At 40.4% G+C, this 19,610-nt stretch overlaps 1 protein-coding gene across 2 annotated transcripts in view; it reads right to left on the bottom strand.

Moving 5' to 3' along the window:
- INTS4 (integrator complex subunit 4) overlaps window positions 1-19,610 on the bottom strand; it is a 35,678-nt gene that overhangs the window by 12,284 nt on the left and 3,784 nt on the right. For both annotated transcript variants that reach the window (XM_038136424.1, XM_038136416.1), the window contains exons 4-17: window positions 19,409-19,515; window positions 19,018-19,203; window positions 17,768-17,818; window positions 17,038-17,126; window positions 16,659-16,779; window positions 16,061-16,132; window positions 14,876-15,050; window positions 12,600-12,805; window positions 10,183-10,325; window positions 9,126-9,241; window positions 7,159-7,292; window positions 6,221-6,378; window positions 2,865-2,958; window positions 570-650 (exon numbers count right to left, since the gene is read on the bottom strand). In XM_038136424.1, the coding sequence (XP_037992352.1) occupies window positions 570-650; window positions 2,865-2,958; window positions 6,221-6,378; window positions 7,159-7,292; window positions 9,126-9,241; window positions 10,183-10,325; window positions 12,600-12,805; window positions 14,876-15,050; window positions 16,061-16,132; window positions 16,659-16,779; window positions 17,038-17,126; window positions 17,768-17,818; window positions 19,018-19,203; window positions 19,409-19,515 (1,733 nt within the window). The remainder of the gene's footprint in view (window positions 1-569; window positions 651-2,864; window positions 2,959-6,220; window positions 6,379-7,158; window positions 7,293-9,125; window positions 9,242-10,182; window positions 10,326-12,599; window positions 12,806-14,875; window positions 15,051-16,060; window positions 16,133-16,658; window positions 16,780-17,037; window positions 17,127-17,767; window positions 17,819-19,017; window positions 19,204-19,408; window positions 19,516-19,610) is intronic.

A 19,610-nucleotide genomic window follows, 5' to 3' on the forward strand; every position in this document is an offset into this window, starting at 1 on the left:
TCCTCAATTTGCAGGACCCTTACCATCTATTTATTCAGCCACAATCCTGCAAGTACAGTGAAAAAGAAATGGTGTGAAATTATTTCTTGCAAAAGAAATGAAAAAGACTGTATCCAAGCTCTGCAACTTCCACTGTCCTTGTTCACAGCACCAGTCCCCTCACCATAGACAGCAGTGGTGGTGATCAGCCATAATTTATTCTTGAGAAATGCATTCTGGCTGTTCCAAGTAGCTTTGCTGATATTGTTTAGGAACAGCTTTTATAAATATTTGGTGCATAACCTTCCCTAGGAAAGAGGCAAGGACAAACAGCCCACAGTTTTCTAGATCTTCTTTCTTACCCTTCTGGAAGATGAGTGTGATATTTGCCTTTTTACAGCAGTTATGAACTTCCCTCCCTCCCCACTCACCTTTTGAAGAGAAGAGAAATGATCCCAGTTCGGGGGACTAAGATTTACTTGGACACACTACAGCAGTGGAAGGTCAGAAGTGTGTAATTGTTCCATGGCCAACAAAAGACTCCTACCCAAGGACTGGCCTCTGGGCAGGCTCACCTGCTTCCACCTCACCTGTTTTGCTGCAGCAGATGCCAATGCATTCTGTTTCAGGTACAGGGGAGCTGCCACATTCCACAACTTCTCTTGCAAGGCCTACAAGAGAAAAAAACATGAAATTATGATAAATATCCAATTCAGTCTAAACAGTTGGCTGAAAAAACATGCCAGAATTTTCTCTTGTGTTTTTAAGTACAGCACAGGGTACGAAGGCCTCCAAAATATACATTGTTCTATAAAGAAACAGAGATACCTATACAACTAGAAAATATAAATGAAGTTGAGAATAATATTAACAAAGCTGTGAATGAGAGACTCATCAAGCCAAACTCCTTGTACTTCATAAAGAAAACCAAGAGCTCACTTGTTATCAATCCCCCTGAGACCAAGATCAGGGCAATCTCAGAGAGAAGGCAAAAAGTGGAAACAAAACCAGCTGTCCCCAGAAATACACTTAGTTCCACAGTGACATTTCTGAGCTTTCTGCCACTCCACCAAAGATCCTGGAGGTACTACGAATATTGTGTCTAACTTAGCTGCTGACATTAGTATTAAAAACAAAACAAAAATACCAAAACCAAAAACCAAACAAAAAAACCCAACAAAAAAACCCCAAAAAACAAACAAACAAACAAAAATAAACAAAACCCCAAAAAACCCCAACTGCCTACCACACCCTATTTGCTTCTTGCATTATATTTTAGAAAATGCAAAAAGCTTGAGTGGATGATCTATATCACTGCCTCCTTTTTGAAGTTGCCTGTTCTTAGACACAGCTATGCACAAGGCTGTAGCCAAAGCTCTGGAACATACAGACTGCATCCTGCACCCAGGCTGGCCCTTGAATCCCAGGGTATGTAGAGCCTTTAAAGGTATGGAACCTTTTGAGCCTTGACCTTGAGAGGCTGGGAAATGAAGATACTTTTTCCCCCAGCAGCTTTTTTCCTGTTGGGAAAAGCAGCAACTGGAAAGAAATCTACTGAAAAGGGCTACTTGGACATTCAAGTTCTCAAAATTTCTAATTGTACTGTATGAGTGGAGGGTGTCCCTGCCTGTAAGAAGGGGTCTAGAATTAGATCATTCTCAAAATCCCTTCCAACCCAAGAAATTCTGTGATTCCTGATATTATCAGTTAGTTACTTTTCATTCCATACACATTTAGAGACTTCTCTGCATCACTGATCTACTGACTGTTCTACAGCTCAAGCCAAGAATGGCTGATGCAGCTTTTACCCTTCTTCCAAACAGAGCACACCTCTGCCAGATGCAAAAACCGTCTGGTTCATTCCAGTCAAACCCTGGAGAAGGGCAACAAAGCTATCTCCAAATGCTAGTCCTTTGTCTGCACAGCACATTTCACTTTGGATTTAGCTGGATTGTACTGAACTGTACCACTGCTCATCTGAAATACCTTTGGGTGATAAATGTATTCCAAGGATTTGAGGCCTGCCATGAGATATGCCAACTGGCAACTATGCATTAGCAAAGCAACTGAAATCCGTCCTTGGTTTTACATGACAAAGCTTTCATTGAGTCCCTTCTGGAAACCTGTTTGCTGCTTACTTTAGTTCTTGCTTTATATGTGTGTAAGTCACTCTCAAACACCAAAGAATGCCAAGAGACTAACTTAAATACTACTGCCAGCTTACAGTCCTTAGCAATCTGATCCAGTGGAATCCCTGACCATGGCAGGGGTGTTGGAACTAGAGGGTCCCTTCCAACTCAAGATTTCCTATGAGGTAAGAAATTAGTTCCTGTTTACAGCAAGAAGCTGACTTTGAAAAGGGACTTTTGCAAAGGGCTGCTGCAACAGTGTCTAAGAAGCCACTTGACATGCTAATACTATATAGATAGATAATTTCAGCACTATAAAAGAAACCATGACTGATATCAAGTCTTAAGAACTCCTCTGGCACTGGTGCCAACAAAGCTATCTCTGCAAATCACCATCTATAAAAACGGCAGCAGTCTAACAAAAACCATTCCAGTAGCCACCAGCAGGGAAAAGTTACTCTCTTAACACAGTTGCCCTCAGTGTGATTTCTGTCAGATAATAAACTCTGCACTGACAAAATGTTCGTGAACCAACATAAGCCCTAGATACAGCAGCAGAGGTCTGCATTGGCAAAGTTACTGCATAAATTATTTGCCACAGGAGCGAAGCAGGATTATCAGAAATCCACAGAACCTGCTCTTTCATCACACATCACTTTCCAGCATGAACATCAAAACATGAAAGCATGCCACTGTGATGGACTGGGGGCATTTTTGAAGAACAGCTCAAAAAAAAAACCCCAGATGAAGTCAAACCTTGATGAGGAGTAGCTGACACTGAAGGTAAGTTGCAGTGAAATCTGCCATCCCTGCCAGTTCTGACTGCAGCTCTCCAAGCCTCTGAAGATCACTGAAGCATGTGGAAAAAAAAAAAAAAAGAGAAGATAATTTGAGACAGAGAACAGTTTAATCCAAACACACTCAGAAGGCAGTGACAATAAAGCCAGCTATTCCTGCTGCCTGCTTTTATTAGAGCAAGCACCAGAAACAGCAGCAAAACACACACTACAAAGCAGTTTGCACCTTGGGACTTGGCATGTCCCTTCTTCTGGGAAGCTGACACCAGCACAACAGTGGAAGCATTAAGCCTGTCAACCCACATTAGTCTGCAGCCCCATGGGAACCACACAGAGTGGCAGCTCCAGATTTAAGTTAAAACACTCCAGCCCTCTACAGCAGCTAACGACCCATTTGTGTTACACTGCTGGGAAATCAAACTATTCATGTTGGCTAAGAAAGGTTGTTTGGAACGTGTTAGGCTCATGCAACCAAGTGTATCTGAAATAGAGCTGCCCTTTTAAGCCAAGCTAGAATCTGATGTACTGATATTTGCCCAACTAGACGGTGTGTGTTGCCTGGTATTTCTTGTAAGTCATACAGCAATATAAGCAGCTTTTAATATGATAGAAAAAAATTGTCAGTTAACGGAACCCAAAAGGCTTTAGTTCTCTACTGCTAGCCAAGTTTTCTTAAAGTGTGCATTAAAAAAACAAAATTAGTTTTTTTTTTACAGAACTGAAAATAGATTGGATGATGTGGTTTCAACATGTGCCTTTTCGTCTCTACACTTTGCTTTGATCCAAAGTCTATTAAAATTGTCACTTCCACATTTCCTACTTAATTAATAATTTTATTTTTCAGCTGATCATTTTCTTTTGTATTTTTTAGATTTATCTTTGCATTTAGGATGCAATTCTGAATCTTTGGCTCTGCCAAACCAGAGAGCTGCTGAGCCCTGAGACATTAACAAAAATCCATGAGGTTATCTGTATAATATGCAGTCAAAGAAAATCTCTCTTTCCTAAGCAGAGAATCATAGAATCATTTATGTTGGAAAAGACCTCTAAGAACATCCAGTTCCACCATTAAGCTAGCACTGCCAAGTGCACCACAAGTGCCACATCTACATGTCGTTTAAATCCCTCCTCAAATGGTGAATACACCACTGCATTAGGCAGCCCTTTCCATGAAGACATTTTCCTACAATCCAAACTAAACCTCCCCTGGCACAACTTGAGGCTGCTTCCACCTATCCTCTTGTCACTCAGGAGAAGAGACCAGTCCCCACCTGGCCACAGCCTCCTTTCAGGCAGTTGTAGGGAGTGTTAAGGTCCCCCTGAGCCTCCTTTTCTCCAGGCTGAACACCCCCAGCTCCCTCAGCTGCTCCTCACCAGACCTGTGCTCCAGCCCTTCCCAGCTCCACTGCCCTTCCCTGGACACACTCCAGCACCTCAATGTCTCTTATAGTGAGGGGTTGTGCTTTCCTTCAAAGGCAATGAACCAACAGCCGAGCCAGCCTCCACCTTACACAGAGATTCCATTTCATCTCTTTCCAGAGAGCAGAGTGAAGAGGAGGCTCCTGGGTGCTGAATTCCCATGTCACAATCCATCACAACACACTAATGGGGAACAGGATGTCATCTCTCAGCTAACAACTACGCAGATATTCAATTTCCCAGTCTTATACAGTTCCCAATTCCACTAATTCTATTTCCTTACAAATCTTAAACAGATTTCAACATCCCTGTAAGAAAAAAAAAAATTCTTGTATAGATGGAGAAACTAAACCACAGACAGATCTGCTAAACAGCCTGTCTTACATTTCTAACCACACTGCAGACTGATGCTCCCCCCCAGGCCCTGCAGCCAAAACTCTGAGTCCCAAGTAGACACAAACTCCACAAGGTCTGTTATTTTCGAGGATGACAATGATAAAGGAGAGTTATGTTCCATGACAAAATCGACTGCTTTGAGCTGCTTCTAACCTTCTGCTCTCAGCAACCAAATTGCTTGTGCAGGGATATCTTGCCCTCTGCAAAATAACCTTCAATACTTTTTTTTGGCTTTGTCAAAATTCCCCCTTTGTCTTAAGGATGGAAAACAGCAGTTGGTTCAGTATTTCCTGGGGGGCAATCCCATCAGGAAAAAAGTCAAGGAAATAATTTCCATCAACTCAAAAACTGAAAACAGTCATGGCCTGGAAGGTTCCCAGACCCTCATGCCTGAGAGGTTCTGGATGCTTGGCCTAGAGACTACTTGTTTTAAGTGTTCAGTGCATTAAATGCTTTGAGACTGTATTTTAGGCTGGCAGAAAGCAGCTGCAAAACAGCTGAGGACAAACCTCACAGTTCCCACAGCTGGGTTTTCAGTGAGGAGCACAATGTTTACTCTCTGCTGCAGATGGGTGTGACAGTGACTCACAGCAACATACACACAACAGAAGGCAGCTATTTTGAAGGAATTAAAAAAATTAAGCTTTTTAAAAATTCCATATTCCAAACAAAGCTTTTTGGATTGTTTTCCTAACTCTTAAAATAAGGCTCTTTTGCTCTTTCCAAGCAGAGGAATCATATTGAAAGGATCCTTTTCAAGTGTTTTGTTTATGTCAATCAGTCTAGAGATGAAATGGAAGAGGCAGCATAAAACCCACACTGAGAAGCAACATCACACACCCTTATCTATACAGCAGCAGACAGCAGCATGCGAGAATGTTTTCTATTCCTGGAAAAGCTCTCTGATTGGAAAACTGATGAGGAATGGCCAAGCCCTTTGTAAGTGGGACTGGCAATGAGAACCCAAGACAAGAGAAGCAGATTCTTTCCTGCTGAATGAAAGGCCACAGGACCGAGAAAATGCAAGAGCAAAGGGGACAATACCTTCCCCTCCACACCCCCCCCCCAAAAAAAAAAAACCAAAACAAGAAAATCTTGTGCATGTACATTACAAATAATATGATCAAAATTACAAGGACACAAAACTGAGAAAGAGACACAAGGCTGTCACCCATAAACCATAAAAACTGAGAGTATATTTTAGCATAAGTGAACAGTCCTAAAAGAATACCCCTACCTAACTCTTACCACATGCTGAAAAGATGCTCCCTGCCCAAAATGCACATTGGTTATTCTGCGGGGCTGTGCCAGACCTGAGACCATCCATTTGATTTGAAAACAGGTCATGAACACTCTTATCACAACAGTCTCTAAAGGAAGGCTCAAGTTAAGTGCTGGACAGCAAATTACAACACTCATATTCAGAAGCAAAGCACCTGCATCAGAGTAATTGAGCACCCTAACACATCTTTCCATAAAGAGGACAGCTTGAGGCCTTACCGGATGGTAAATTCCAGCAGCTCCTGTATGCCCCGTGGGTCAAGGTGCTGAAAGTTGTAAACCCTCTCCAGGCTCTGATGCAGGAACTGCTGGGAAGGATCTTCATGTGGGGTAATACTGGGAGAGACAGCCGAGGACACCAGCTTTCTACCTGGCAACTAAGTGAGAAGGAACACACACAAACAAAAAAAAAAAAAATAAGAGAAAAGTCTAATACAAGGAATAGCACTGCAAAATGCTGACATCTATTTAACAAGAACCTGAGAGCTCCAATTAATTTCTCAAATACAAAAGGTATACCAAGGCTTTCAAATCTGCATCTTTGTTAGTCAATCCTCCCCACTTTACAATCCACTAGCACTAGAGATCCTCATGTTAAACTTCAACATCCCTTTGAGGGAAACATCTTCCTCATCTTACATTTGACACTGTGAAGCCAAGGAAGTCTGAGACTGCACAAACCACCACCCATTTTATCAGCTGTGATAAGACTTACAGCCAACTTCAATCCCACCCATACTTCCATGCAGGAAAAGCATGTTGCAAAGCAGAATGGAACACATTTCACCCATGAATAAACTGTTCAGGTAGGACACAAGTAAAATGCTGGAAGATCTACAAAGGCCTTTCCCACACACACAGTCAGAGCTATAGAAAACTCCCAGGAATACTGCCGTCCCAGTATTCTTACCTAACCAGCAAACCATGTACTATTCTCACTTGAGAGCAATGATGTTAATATTCTCCCCAAAATATTACAAATTCCATATTGTAACAATTTAACATTTGTCTCTCCTGCCTTAATGCACATTTTAATATTAATTCCTGTGGTGCACAGGAGAAAAACCTTTCAGAATCTAAGTGTTACACTCAGACAGACATGGAAGAGACTGGCAATATTTCTAACAGGTGTCAAAGTCCAAACCAAAGCAACTTACTCTTAACGGAGGGACCAGGTGAGAGAGGCTGTCCCGAAGATACGCGTAATGTCTGAACGTATGGTCAGAGAACAGGGCAGGCATTGTTGGGCAGCTTTTAGCAGCATTAAAAATCAGAACCAGAACGGCAATGTCTATTGCAAATGGATTGTTAAAGAAAAATGAAAAACAGCAAGAAGAGCTCCTTGGGGATGGGAAGTTAAACCAAGTCATCAATAACCCTTTCTTTGGCCAGGATTTGTCTAGGAAGTTCTTTATAGCTGGAAAATACTGAGCAAAACCCAAAGAAACAGCTGTCTGAGCAGATGAAAACCAAGTACAAAGTGCAAACATTACAGGGTGAGCCATACTGGAAAAAGGATGTTACTGCCAACATGGGATGGCTCAGAAGCAACACAAAGAAAAGGAGCCAGGGATCCCAAACACAGAACATGCACATTAGGTGGAGTTTCACTCTTCCTCACAGCTTACGCTGTACTCACCAGTTTGCACCACAGAATCACAGAATGATTTGCTTGGAGGGGACCTTAAAGACCACTAGTTCCAACCCCCACCCTGCCATGGGCAGGGACACCTCCCACTAGACCAGGTTGCTCAAGTTTTTTGGTGCCCTAACAGTATCCAAAATTATACATTTACTGCCAAGTCTTTGAAAATTGCTGCTTTACCTAAGATGCCCTGAAAAACGTCACTCTGCACAGACTTTAGGCAACCCAAAGAATCAAACATGGAAAGATAATTCTGAAACAGAAAACACATTTTCACAGCCTGAGACCTGCAGAAATAGAGAGCAGCCAAAGGCTTTCGAAGTTAGCCCAAAGGCTGACACCTGCAACAGGGCTGCTCCCAAGCATAAGCTCTGATTCAAATTTCCTAAGTGCTTTGAAGCAAACAAAACCATGTTTTAAATATCAGTTTACACTGGAAACATGCTATTCAGGTTTACCCCAGCTTCTGGCTCACAGGCCTATCTTCACATAATATGCCTCTGTAAAATTTGGTGGCAAGTTACCTACAAAACCTTCTCTAACATAATATTCTCTGGTTCCTGGCAGGAAGGTGCATTGCGTTAAAGAACAGCAATCTTCCCCCTGCAATGTTTCTTTAATTCTCAATTCACAGGACAACTTTACTCAAATTATTACTAAACCACGTAATTACAGATTCATTTCTCTCCACCTGATTCCAACTCATTTCAATTCTCACAAGGCATTCATTTAATCTGTATAGAATTTCTGGTTGATGGTCTGTGACTGGAGAGAAAAATAAGGAGCAGCTTCTAGAGGAAGGTTCCAGTCCAATGTGTCTCAGCATGCATCAGAAATAACATTATGTTCTGCCATCACACAGAAGGGAAGCAAGGGGAATAACAATGTAAAAATGCATTTCCAAGGCATCTCCTGTTGTTGAGGAGAATGGTGTATCAATAATTGTTCGTATTCTAAAGCACTGGAAGAGCTAACAATAATGTAAGGATTTCTGATATTGAATTATTTCAGAAAGATGAAAAATTCAAAGCATTATAGGGATTCAGGCACTGCTGGACTTAGAGATGATGCTGTTTTATAAACTGCACAGCAGTGAGCACAGCAAAAAAGAAAACAGATATGAAAAACATTCTTCTTATTTAAAAGCTAAAGCATCCTCAAAATTAATGCAAACTAGACAAATGTTTTGACATCAAAGGGCTCATCTGCAAAGCCTAAACCTTGACAAATTGCTTGATTATTCATCACAGTATAAAAAGAAGACCAATCATAGTCCACTGATATTTATGAAGATGGTTCCAGCCAACAGTTTTTCCATCACTTGCTGAGTAACAAACTAAGTGCAAAGGGATTCAGAAACAGGCACAGGATTGTTTGTCTGCTACAGGGAGAAATGGTTGAAGAAATGTGAGAGTTGGGAAATCATGAATAAAATCTACTGCAGTCAAAATTATCAAGTGGCTTCATGAATAAAGATACAGGCTGGGTCATCCATGTCTGGTTCTGGAGTGTCGAAGAACGGATGTGTGCTCAGCAGCTCTGGGACTAATGGAAGCACCAATGTGGGATGCCTGCTTCCCAGGAACTTCAAGCATCTGGAAATACATAGATTGAAATATATGTTAGTAAACAGGCACATTTCAAAATACAACATTCTAAAGCACTACTACTTTATATTGCAGCAACACTTTTAGACAGTCAGCAAGAAAATCCTGCTGTCCAAGCTCACTGTTTCTTTACAACTGACCATTTGCATTAATAATTTCTAGGATCTGAGAAAACTGAAAGGACAAGCAGTATTTTTTTTTTTAATTTAAAGTGTCTACAAAATAGTTAACCCTTGGAGTTATACAATGCAGGAAGCTTTTATATTAAAGACTAATGAATGAGTGCGGTTTTTTTTCTTCAGAAATAGGGAAGATAAGAAGTAAAACCTCAAAACCAATAAACTCCAAAAACAATGTAAAAGTACACTGGAAGTCAAAGCAGGCAAAAATAAGTGTTTCCAGTAATATCTAAGAATTCCATCTCAAACCATATGGGTGGAGCACCGTTCCCTTTATTGTTTCCATTAAACAACCATAACAATCTGACGCAAAAGTTCCTTCTTTTTACTTAGACAGAAAAATTCCTCGGACAGCACAATGCCACATGGCCAATCCACTTATCACAACTGATACAGTCAACTGCTGGTAAATATTACTATTTAACACAATGTCAAGTGAGCAAAAACACCTGCATAGAAGAGATGAGGTTTCAAATGGAATTCATCTCTCCTATGAATGCATTGAGTGCCTGGAATAGGGGGACATTTCCAGGAAAGCTCATCAGATCTGAATTCCCAGTGCAAGTATGACAAGCAAGAACAAGACAGAATTTGCACACCAGTCATGAATACATCCATATTTATAGAGTAAAAGGATTGTACACCTGCAATACCTCTTACCTCCTTATCAAGCTCAGTATTTCCTAGCACCTCACTTACTAAAAAGAAGAGGAAAGTAAGTAGACACGCAAGGACACTGAACACACTCACTTCCATATGGATTCTCTGTCTGTGGGATACTTGGTCAGGTTTTTCAGCAGCTCTACCAGTGCAAGATGGATGCCTTCTTTAGTTGAAACATTGGTGCAACACAACAGTTCATGAAGTGCTTCCCGAATGTCCCTTGAAGAATCCTAAAACAAAATCCCAATCCAGACACTACTGAGCAAAACATGCCTGCACACACATTTACTTTAAAGGTAGAAGCATCAATCTTGGCTGAGTTAGTAAAAGAGGTCTGTGAACAGCAGTGCCTACTTCTAGTCACCAGAGCTAAGCACAGATGAAGTGACAGACCAGGCAAGTGCTGCAGACACTCCTGGTCCCATCCTCCTATGTGCTTCCTTTGCTGAAATGAATGGGAACTGCTTCACTGCTGACCCACTCAAGCAGAGAAAAAATCACTACTTGGTTTGGGTGATATTGTATCTTTGCAGTAACAGAAAAGGAAGGTGTTGGGCAACTCAGTAAAACAATCACCAAAGATTGTTTTAGCATTTTCACAGCAGCCTTTTATCATTTTCAACCCAGGCAGCTCAATTCCACAGGCTTTCAGCCCAGTCACCAGCCTCCAGAGGGTCTAAGTAAGCACTGAGGACATGTCAGTGGCTGGACAGACTAGAATATTCAGCTGAATTAATTACATTCCTTCTGCCAAAAACCACCTTGACATTCTATATCCATGTATCACCATGTTCCTTTCTATCAGCATTTGCCTGGTGCTGCAGGACACATTGTGAAAATTTGATAGGATACAAGAACTGGATGCTTTTCAGTGGTGGATTTTACCTTTTCTAAATTATAATTTGCTAAGTATCAACAGTTCATTCATCACTGTCTTACACAAAAGAAGAAAGAGTAATCCTCTTGTAAAGGCTCTTAAATGACAGCCAACACACTTGAATGATTAAAGGGCTTTTGTTGGTCAAAGACAGACTATGACCACAGAGAAGACAAACTCTGAGGACTGGAATGATCACAGAACATAATTGTACATACTCCAGACCACTAATAAAACCCACCAGAAACGTGGGACAGAGACAAGCAAGGCAGAAGAACATGAAGGGACAGAGATGAGCACAACTCAACAGAAACTGAGATCAAGGACAACAGGGAAAGCAAATTCCAAAGTCTGGTCAGAAAAGCAAGGAGTACCTGGTGCAATTATTCTGATAAAGTGAAAGCAGTGGGGTGAAAACAGAAGTTACCCTCAACACCCTGGTGTTCCATATTTATGCTGCTGGAACCAATTTAGGCACCAAAGTTAATGGTATTTTTCCACATCCTTTATTTTTGTGCTGGAAGATTTTACAGAAAAGCACCAAGCATCTTTCAAAATCAGATAAATCCATTAAAATGTTAATAATTCTACACTTAAGCTATCCCAATGCCTGATGATAATTATGATAATATAAACCACAATACACATAGGGTTTATCACACATGGTAAGTCAGCACAGAAGAGCCCAGCCTAACCAGGACATTTTCATACCTCAATGCACAGGATCCCAGTTTAAACAAATGTAAATAATGACAAAAATGTGAGGCACCTAAAGCTCATTGCTGCATTTGCAAAGTCAGATCACACACCAAAGCATTTGTTACAGACTGATAAAATAGGTTTAATTAGTTTGCTACTTCCTGAGGCGCAACTGAAAGTAGCAATTGCTGCCCTGGGTCAAGGAAATAAAAGGTGAAGAGACTGAAACAGTGGATTTGCAGCACCTCCCAAGGCACTTCCCAAAAGAAGGAGGAACTTGCCTACCACAAGCAGTAGATTTAAAAAAATGCCTCCGGGGCTATAGCTCAGCAAATAAATCAGGTCTGAGAGGACAGTTTGGCACAGTACCATTCATACAGCCAAAATCTCTTCCTGGATCAACCTCATCAACCAGGAAGAGCAGCTGACTCATGCTATTCCCTGAATCCTGGCTGAACACCAACTGAAAGGATGCTGGTTGGGAAAACTCAAAATTATATGGCAGAGCACCCTGACAACACCCTCAACAGAAAGAAGATCTCAGGCCCATGGGCAGCTCTGCTTAGTGAGCAAAGATGTCGCCAAAGCAGCTGAATCAAGGGCACAGAAAGAAAATGAAGCTGCATGCAACGTGAAATGCATGGAGTGCTAAACCTCAACACAAGACAGAAGGAAACACATAGAGGCAACAGCACAGTGATCAAAGGAAGAGTTTTTATCTAAAATTTCTCTATTTCAGAAGTATTCTGCTGTCCGGGTGCTTACAAGCTACCAGATTTTAGGAACCTTTGGCAGAGTTCAAAGAGTCAAAAAACCCTGAAAAAGGTTGGGTTTGCTCTCAGAGGAAGGGACTGATTAGCAGTACATAATTAAGCACCTCAAAGCAAGCAGGAAAGCAATTCTTTTCTTGCAGGAAAGAATTTCTTACCTCCAAGACAGCTAACACAGTATCCAGCTGGTCTTCCCGCAGCGTGATGTTGTTGGAAATTTTTCTCATTGTGTGTATTGACTGCAATCTGACCTCCTCAATTTCATCATTAAACATGTCAACCAGAAAATCCAGGCATTTCTCCGCAAAAGAAGGCGAGGACTGAGCCAACATACACAGGGCTTCAACTGCAGCAATTCGAACCTCTGTTAAAAGGGGAGCAGGGAATTCACTGTAAATTAATTAAAACTGTCTGGTTTAAAAGGACATTCACCCAACAGAGAGGTCTTGTACTCTTCAAGGGCTGGGCTAAGGACAGGACATGCTAAGGAAATGCTGAGGGCAACAAAGCCTAGAGCAGGGACCCACTGGGGATCTCTTCACAGGTAAATCTTCAAGTCTCACTTCTGGTACAGCCTCTGCTGCTGCCATAAGCACCTGTAAAAGGGACCTGCAGGCGAATAACAGGTCTCCAATACACCAATAAATACTACATATTTCACAGTGTGTTTTGCAAGCATAGCATTAACACTGGTATCTTAAGCAAACTAATTTAGTTAATTAAACTGTGGTTGTTTCATTCTTCCTGACATTTTAATTGCTTGGAGCTTTCACTGCATTTTTAACTTGCTATGCAGCACTTTAGGAATTGCTGAAAAGCCCCAGAGAATCAATGTTTTGGCAGTTAACAGAAAGTCTTCTGCTTTCTGACTTCAGATTCCTCAAGGCAAAGGAAAAAGGTACCACCCAAATATTAAAATTATTTGAATTAAAGTAAAAAAAAAGCATCAGCAAGCATCCTGAGTGTACTTACGCTGTAAAACACTGCAGGAATTTGAAGAATACCCAAATATAACACGGTTAGGCAGAGATGAGATTCTTTCCCTACAATCATCCTCATTAGCGTCCCTAACATTTATGTGCTAGGATCAGAAAAATGGTAATTAATCTGATGTCTTGCAAACATTGTTGTTTTAAACATAATTCTAGTTTTCACTTCAAATAGGTCATCTTGAAAACATTTACTTGAACTTGTGTGGAGCTTTCAGGCCTATTGTTCTTAAAGAACAGATCTGGCTCCTCAGGATTCTGATAGAGTACAAAAATGCACAGACAGCAAGACCCCTGCTTGCTCAGTAACGACGCTTTTGTCACAGCTCTGAGTCTCCATGGTCATAAAAGACCCAGGTATTAAGAGAAGAGAAACATTTTGCTGATACTGCTCTCATAAGCTGACACACTAATTCAGATTTAAGTTACAACATGGAATTCAAGACATGAAGCAGCGTTACCAGTCAGGAAGAGCTCAGCAGTATTTAAAAATGCTGCAGTGGACAGAGAGATCTGTGTATATTTCACATTTGTTCATTTTATCCACATTCCTCAACAGCATCACACTGACACAAGACCTGTAGCACAAGAAACTGGAGAACATGTTTCATTGGGCAAAGGGGCTGAACCAGTGAAACATTTTTTATTTAGTCAGGAAAAAAAGAAGGTGCACTTTCAAGCTTCAGGGAGAGTTTAGCTACTGGGAAAACGTGCATTTATTTGCAGGACTCATGGAGCAATAAACCCACTTCTACAACACTATCTACAATATTTTTGTTATGGTGGTTTTGCATGTTTTAACTTAAACTTGTCCTTCCAATAACATTAAAAGCAAATTCAAAAATAATATTCATAGCTTGGGATTTTCATGGCTTATGCAAATACCAGCCTCACACTGCACCAGGAGAGGTTTAGATGGAAAACATTCGGGTTGTCAATCATTGAAGCAGACTACACAGGGAAGTGAAGGAATCACCATCCTTGGAAGCGTTCAGAAATCATCTGGATGTCGCACTTAGGGATATGGCTTAGTAGTGGACTTGGTAGTGTTGGGTTAACATTTGGAATCGATGGTCTTAGAGCTATCTTCCAACCTAAATGATTCTACGAATTTCCCTCCTGCTGACAAAACACCAATTTTGAACAGCAGTAACTAACTCTGCCAATTCATGGCCACATGTTAAATTTAAGTCAACAACAACAAAAAATAATTCCAGTGGGTTTCTGCAAATCAGAAGCAAGCCACTTATTACCATATATGTTACTAAAACTTTACTACTTATAGGAAGCTATTTGCTTTTGCTACCCAACTGAAGACTTTTATCCAAAATTCTGTGCAACACTACAGTACCTTTGAAACAACTGCTATATGGAGATCACAATCATGCTCATCAGCCAACACAGATCTCCTCCCTCTAGCTATTCTGTGGCCAGGTAACACTTACCATACATCTCATCTTCCAGGCCATGAACAAAAGCTCCGCAAGCTCCTGATTCAATCAAGTTCACAGCACCAGTATCAATTTCCTCTTTGGGAGCATCGTCTCCCCACTTTCTGCCACTTGAAAACTCCCCAGAGCTGTAGAGCTCTTTGGCTCGTTCATGTGCAGTGCGCTTCCTCTGCCCAAAAAAAAAAGCATTTCAGTTACAACCACATAAACTTCGAAAGATGATTGAACAAAATATTAAACTGGATCTGCAAATAGATGTAGCTGGAGGCTTAGACATTGACACACATGCAAATGCTAAGAAAAGCGAACAGTACCTACTCTTCTATGGCTATTTCTAACTGCCAGTAACTCTCTGTAGTTTTGATGTAGGGAAAAGATAATTAAATTAACATCTTCTTAGACATCCATTGCAAAAACAGCCAAACTGGGTCAGAACAAAGGCCCATCTAGTTAAGAAGCCAATAAGTGATCTGCAAAAATGCTATCACTTTGCAGTTCAACTTGTTAAACTGCAATTAAATACTTTAATGCTATCAATACTATCCAGAGTTCAGCAATGTGTAAAATGGGATATTCATTCAGTGTGCTTGCTAGTCTGCCTCCTTTTCCCACACACTCTAAATAAAGCTGTGCAGCACTTTCTTTAACAGCCTTTACAAAGCAGCACACAAAGACCAGCAGCTCTTCATCATTCTTTTGTAGACAGAAAAAAAATTAACATAACCTTGAGCATGTTGGTTAAGGAAGGAATGTTACTGAAAAATTTTGCTCACAGCACTGAGTAGCCTTTAGCTACTCATGTTTCTTGAAATGTTGATGGTTTTTGATCAGATGTTGCAGGTTGTTTCCAAAAGCTTGCTCCTAGAACTAGGATGCAATCTTTCCATACAAAATAGGCAAAGCTTTTAGCCAAAAAACTATCAGAACACCACAAACATTTACCTCTCAGTTGTTGCAAAACTTGAATAGCCTAGAGCTGTTTGTTACATGCTTGGTTAATGAAATCTAAAACTAGCAATTGCTTAATTGACTGTAATCTAAAACAAAACTTCAATCATCATCAATTAACTCTCAGCAACCCTCAGGCAAGGACAAGGTGAATGAGCACACTCAAATTAACACACCACTTGTGTGATTTTAGCACCTATACACAGGAAAAAAAACCCAAACCTTACATACCCTCAGATCTGACATGAGCTTCTTGTCAAGGGTCTGCTCCAAGAAATGGGAGCTAACTTGTTGCATAGAACCCTAAAGGAAAAAAAAAAAAAAAACAAAAGGAAGAAACAGGATTATTCTAGACTGCACCATATAAATTCCTGACTTATCCCAATATGGCATTCAATTTTATCCACTTATTCTAACAGCTTTATGCAATTCCTGACACTACTGTATGTCAGAGTCTAAAAAAGTGAACTTAAGAATCAGAACATCTTATTTTCCCCCGAGGTTAATGTGGCTTTTCTTGAGTTCAGTTGGTTTACATGTCCTGTGGTAGAGAAGTAGGGGCAGGAAATTATGACAAGGATTTGTTTTTTTCTTTAATGTTCAACCATCTACTCTCAAGGGAAGAATTACTGCACCCATGAGCTGAAAAACTGTTGGGTTTCTTCAACCTCCCTCATTTACTTCACCTCAGAATTCTGGGAGAAATTTACCGATACTGGTTTTAAACATCCTCCAATTCTTTTTTTTTTTTTTTCCCCAAATATATAAGAAAAGTCAAGTAACTTAAGAGAAACTATTCTCTGCTAGAGAAGAAAATAATGCAACTTACCAATAACTTTGCAGCTTGTACTCTTACAACCCAGGAACCATCACTAACCATATGGCAAATTTTTCCAAAGGCATCATCAACCAGGCGAATTTCTTCATTAGAAGAAGGAATCGGGACGATGCTGACATAGAGAAATCAGTTTGTTGATTGTATTGCATACTGGATGGCATCAATAAGAAACAACCATGCTGATTTCCTATCCATGTTCAACAAATACCAGGAACCAAAACTTCACTGCATCAGCGCATTCTCATCAGGCATCAGCCATTTGTACACATCAGTTTCCTAACAGCTCCTCCTCAGACCTACCAGCACAAAACTCTCAGGATTAGGATGATTACCTGGCCAGTACTTTGAGGACAGTGCATGCAGGACATACCTTTCAGGGTAAAGCTGACTGAGGACCCAAATCAGCTGAACTGCAGCACTGCGCACTTGCTCGTAATCATCTGCCAACAGCTTGCAGGCCTGAAAGAACATTCATAGTCCAATATACCTGAAACATCTTCACCTGAGCTGTCATTCACTTCTCGCAGCATCCTTACCACGAGACAGTTAGGACAGATTAAAAATCAAAATGAATCCAGTCTTCCCTGCTATTCCCTAGTATTTCCAGGGAAATACTGGAATCAGGCAGACTAGATCTAATCAGGTCAATCAGGCACATGTTATAAACTCCAGAATTGCCTGAACTATGCAAGAAGGATGAAATGTGAGTCTGCAATAGAACTGATTTGATACCGGCTGCAGCTCCACAGCTTTACTGATATAACAAATACAAGCTTCATGGGTAATCTCCAATGAGCAAGGGTTTAAGACTTCCACACTATGACTGCCAGATGACAGGAATGACTTCATCATGCCTTGCCCTTCCCATGATCACCTCCCCAACAAACAATACATAACAAAGCATATGCTTTAGTGCACTTAAGCACAATGGATGCAAAATAACCTTTTATTTCCACTGTCATACAACAACAAGGAATACTGGCAACCTAACTGTAAAATACTCCTCCTCTGCTCAGTGCCCTCCTCTTCACAAAACACACTGCCAGAGAACTCAAAGAGAAAGATGTGCAGACAAGTACAAAACAAATACAAGGTTTTACCTGACTATAAATAGCTTGCTGTAACTTTAGTCCTCTTTCATGAAGCTGTAGCTACAGGGGAAAAAAACAAACAATGCAAGAAAGTGTAAGTACAGGTTTAAGGGACACAGATGAAGTTTTCACCACAGTTTTTCTGTTTGAGCTGCTATAATTAAAATACTGCATTACCTTGACCGTAAGTATTTTAAATAATATTCTTGAGTTTGGTATAATTTTTTAGCTTCATAGTCATTCATACTTAGACTACAGAAAAACAACTTATACAAATACACTGCCTGTTAATTCCCCCAACCTTCAAATAATTTTTTAGTGTTAGCCATATTCAACCACAATTAAAACAGATAATTAATTACTTTATTACCATTCCTGAAACATGGATCCAAAAGCAGCATTTACATGGCATGAAAACTAATTGGCAATCTTTCTGTTACTAAACCACAGGGACAGCAAATGGTCCTACATTGCTTCTTTTTAGAAGGATGAGTAAGTAGGACAAGGAGATTTCAGAGAGATTCAAGTGCAATCTGATCTCTTCAAATTCATCTTCCTTCTTTGTCTGGAGTTTAATAGCATTAATTCAAAGATTCTCGTTGACCATCACATTAGACAGAACATTTAAGGGTAATAGAGAAACTTCTGTATCCCCATACACTCACAGGCAACTCACATTAAGCAGTATTTTGAAATGCATGCTCTTTGCTGGCATTTCTGCAAAGCTAAAAGCTTCTGAAGGGTGCCCATACAAAAAATCCCAGTATATCGTATATCTCATGAACAGTTAGAGAATGCTACTGAATGTAACCATAAGGCAAAACATAAATGTTTGCTTTAAAACAAACAAACAAAAGTCTTTCTGGACTTATCACACAGGTTTCCTATCACAACCAGATACCTACTGCATTTTGGAGCACTAATGGTTTATTCTGGTAACCAATATTAAGCCAATAAATAAATTTGTTACTAAAAGAAAGAGCCTACACACACTTAAAAGAATGAACAAGTTGAAAAGCTTCTTCAGCTATACCTAAAACAGAAGTTATGAATCACTCAAATGCCCCCTGAGATCCATGTTACTCTAATATTTCAAGACCTAGCTTATTTTTTCAGGTAATTTTGATACACTGAACAGGCTTTTACTAAGTTAATTAAAATAATCTCTAAACCAAACCTCTTTGGGTTAGTTTGCAGCCCTCTCTCAGCTTCCTGATAGAATCCCAAACCATCTCTTCCATGGTACCAGCAACACTTACCATGGCTTTTATAGCTGCAGTCCTAACTCGAGGATCCTGATCATTAAAATGATCTCCTATTATCTTCTGGACATCTTTGGCTGCCTGGCTTTCAGCCTCTTTTGCAACACCTTTTTCCACTGGGCCAAGACAGCCAATTAGCTGAAGACACTTATTCCTTACACCATGAGAGGAATCTGTCAGATGCTGGGGAACAAGAGATGAGCAGATGTAACTGGATTCTTACAGTTCTTTCAGCCCTTTTAAACATCATGCTATGTTTTCCAGCAGTTATTAATGTTAGTATTGTAACACTTTGTTGAGAAAAATGAAAATAATTTAAATACTGACTACTTTTCTTTTTTTCTTGTGGCAGCGACAAAAGTTTCCTGGCCCAGGGAGGCCTCCTTACCTTGCAGGCTACCTCCACCAGCCTCATCCTGACAGAGGGATTCTCTGGGAATTTTGTGCCAATCACTAACAGGGTGTCCAGCAGCTGAGCAAGGACTTGGTGAGACTCTGCAAAACAGAAGAGTGAAAGGCTATGCACTACTTTGCTGAACTCTTACCAGCTACAGGATCACAGACTGATCCATTAGAAGGCCATCCTGAAA

Source organism: Motacilla alba, chromosome 1, assembly GCF_015832195.1.
Source record: "Motacilla alba alba isolate MOTALB_02 chromosome 1, Motacilla_alba_V1.0_pri, whole genome shotgun sequence".
Classification (NCBI taxonomy): domain Eukaryota; kingdom Metazoa; phylum Chordata; class Aves; order Passeriformes; family Motacillidae; genus Motacilla; species Motacilla alba.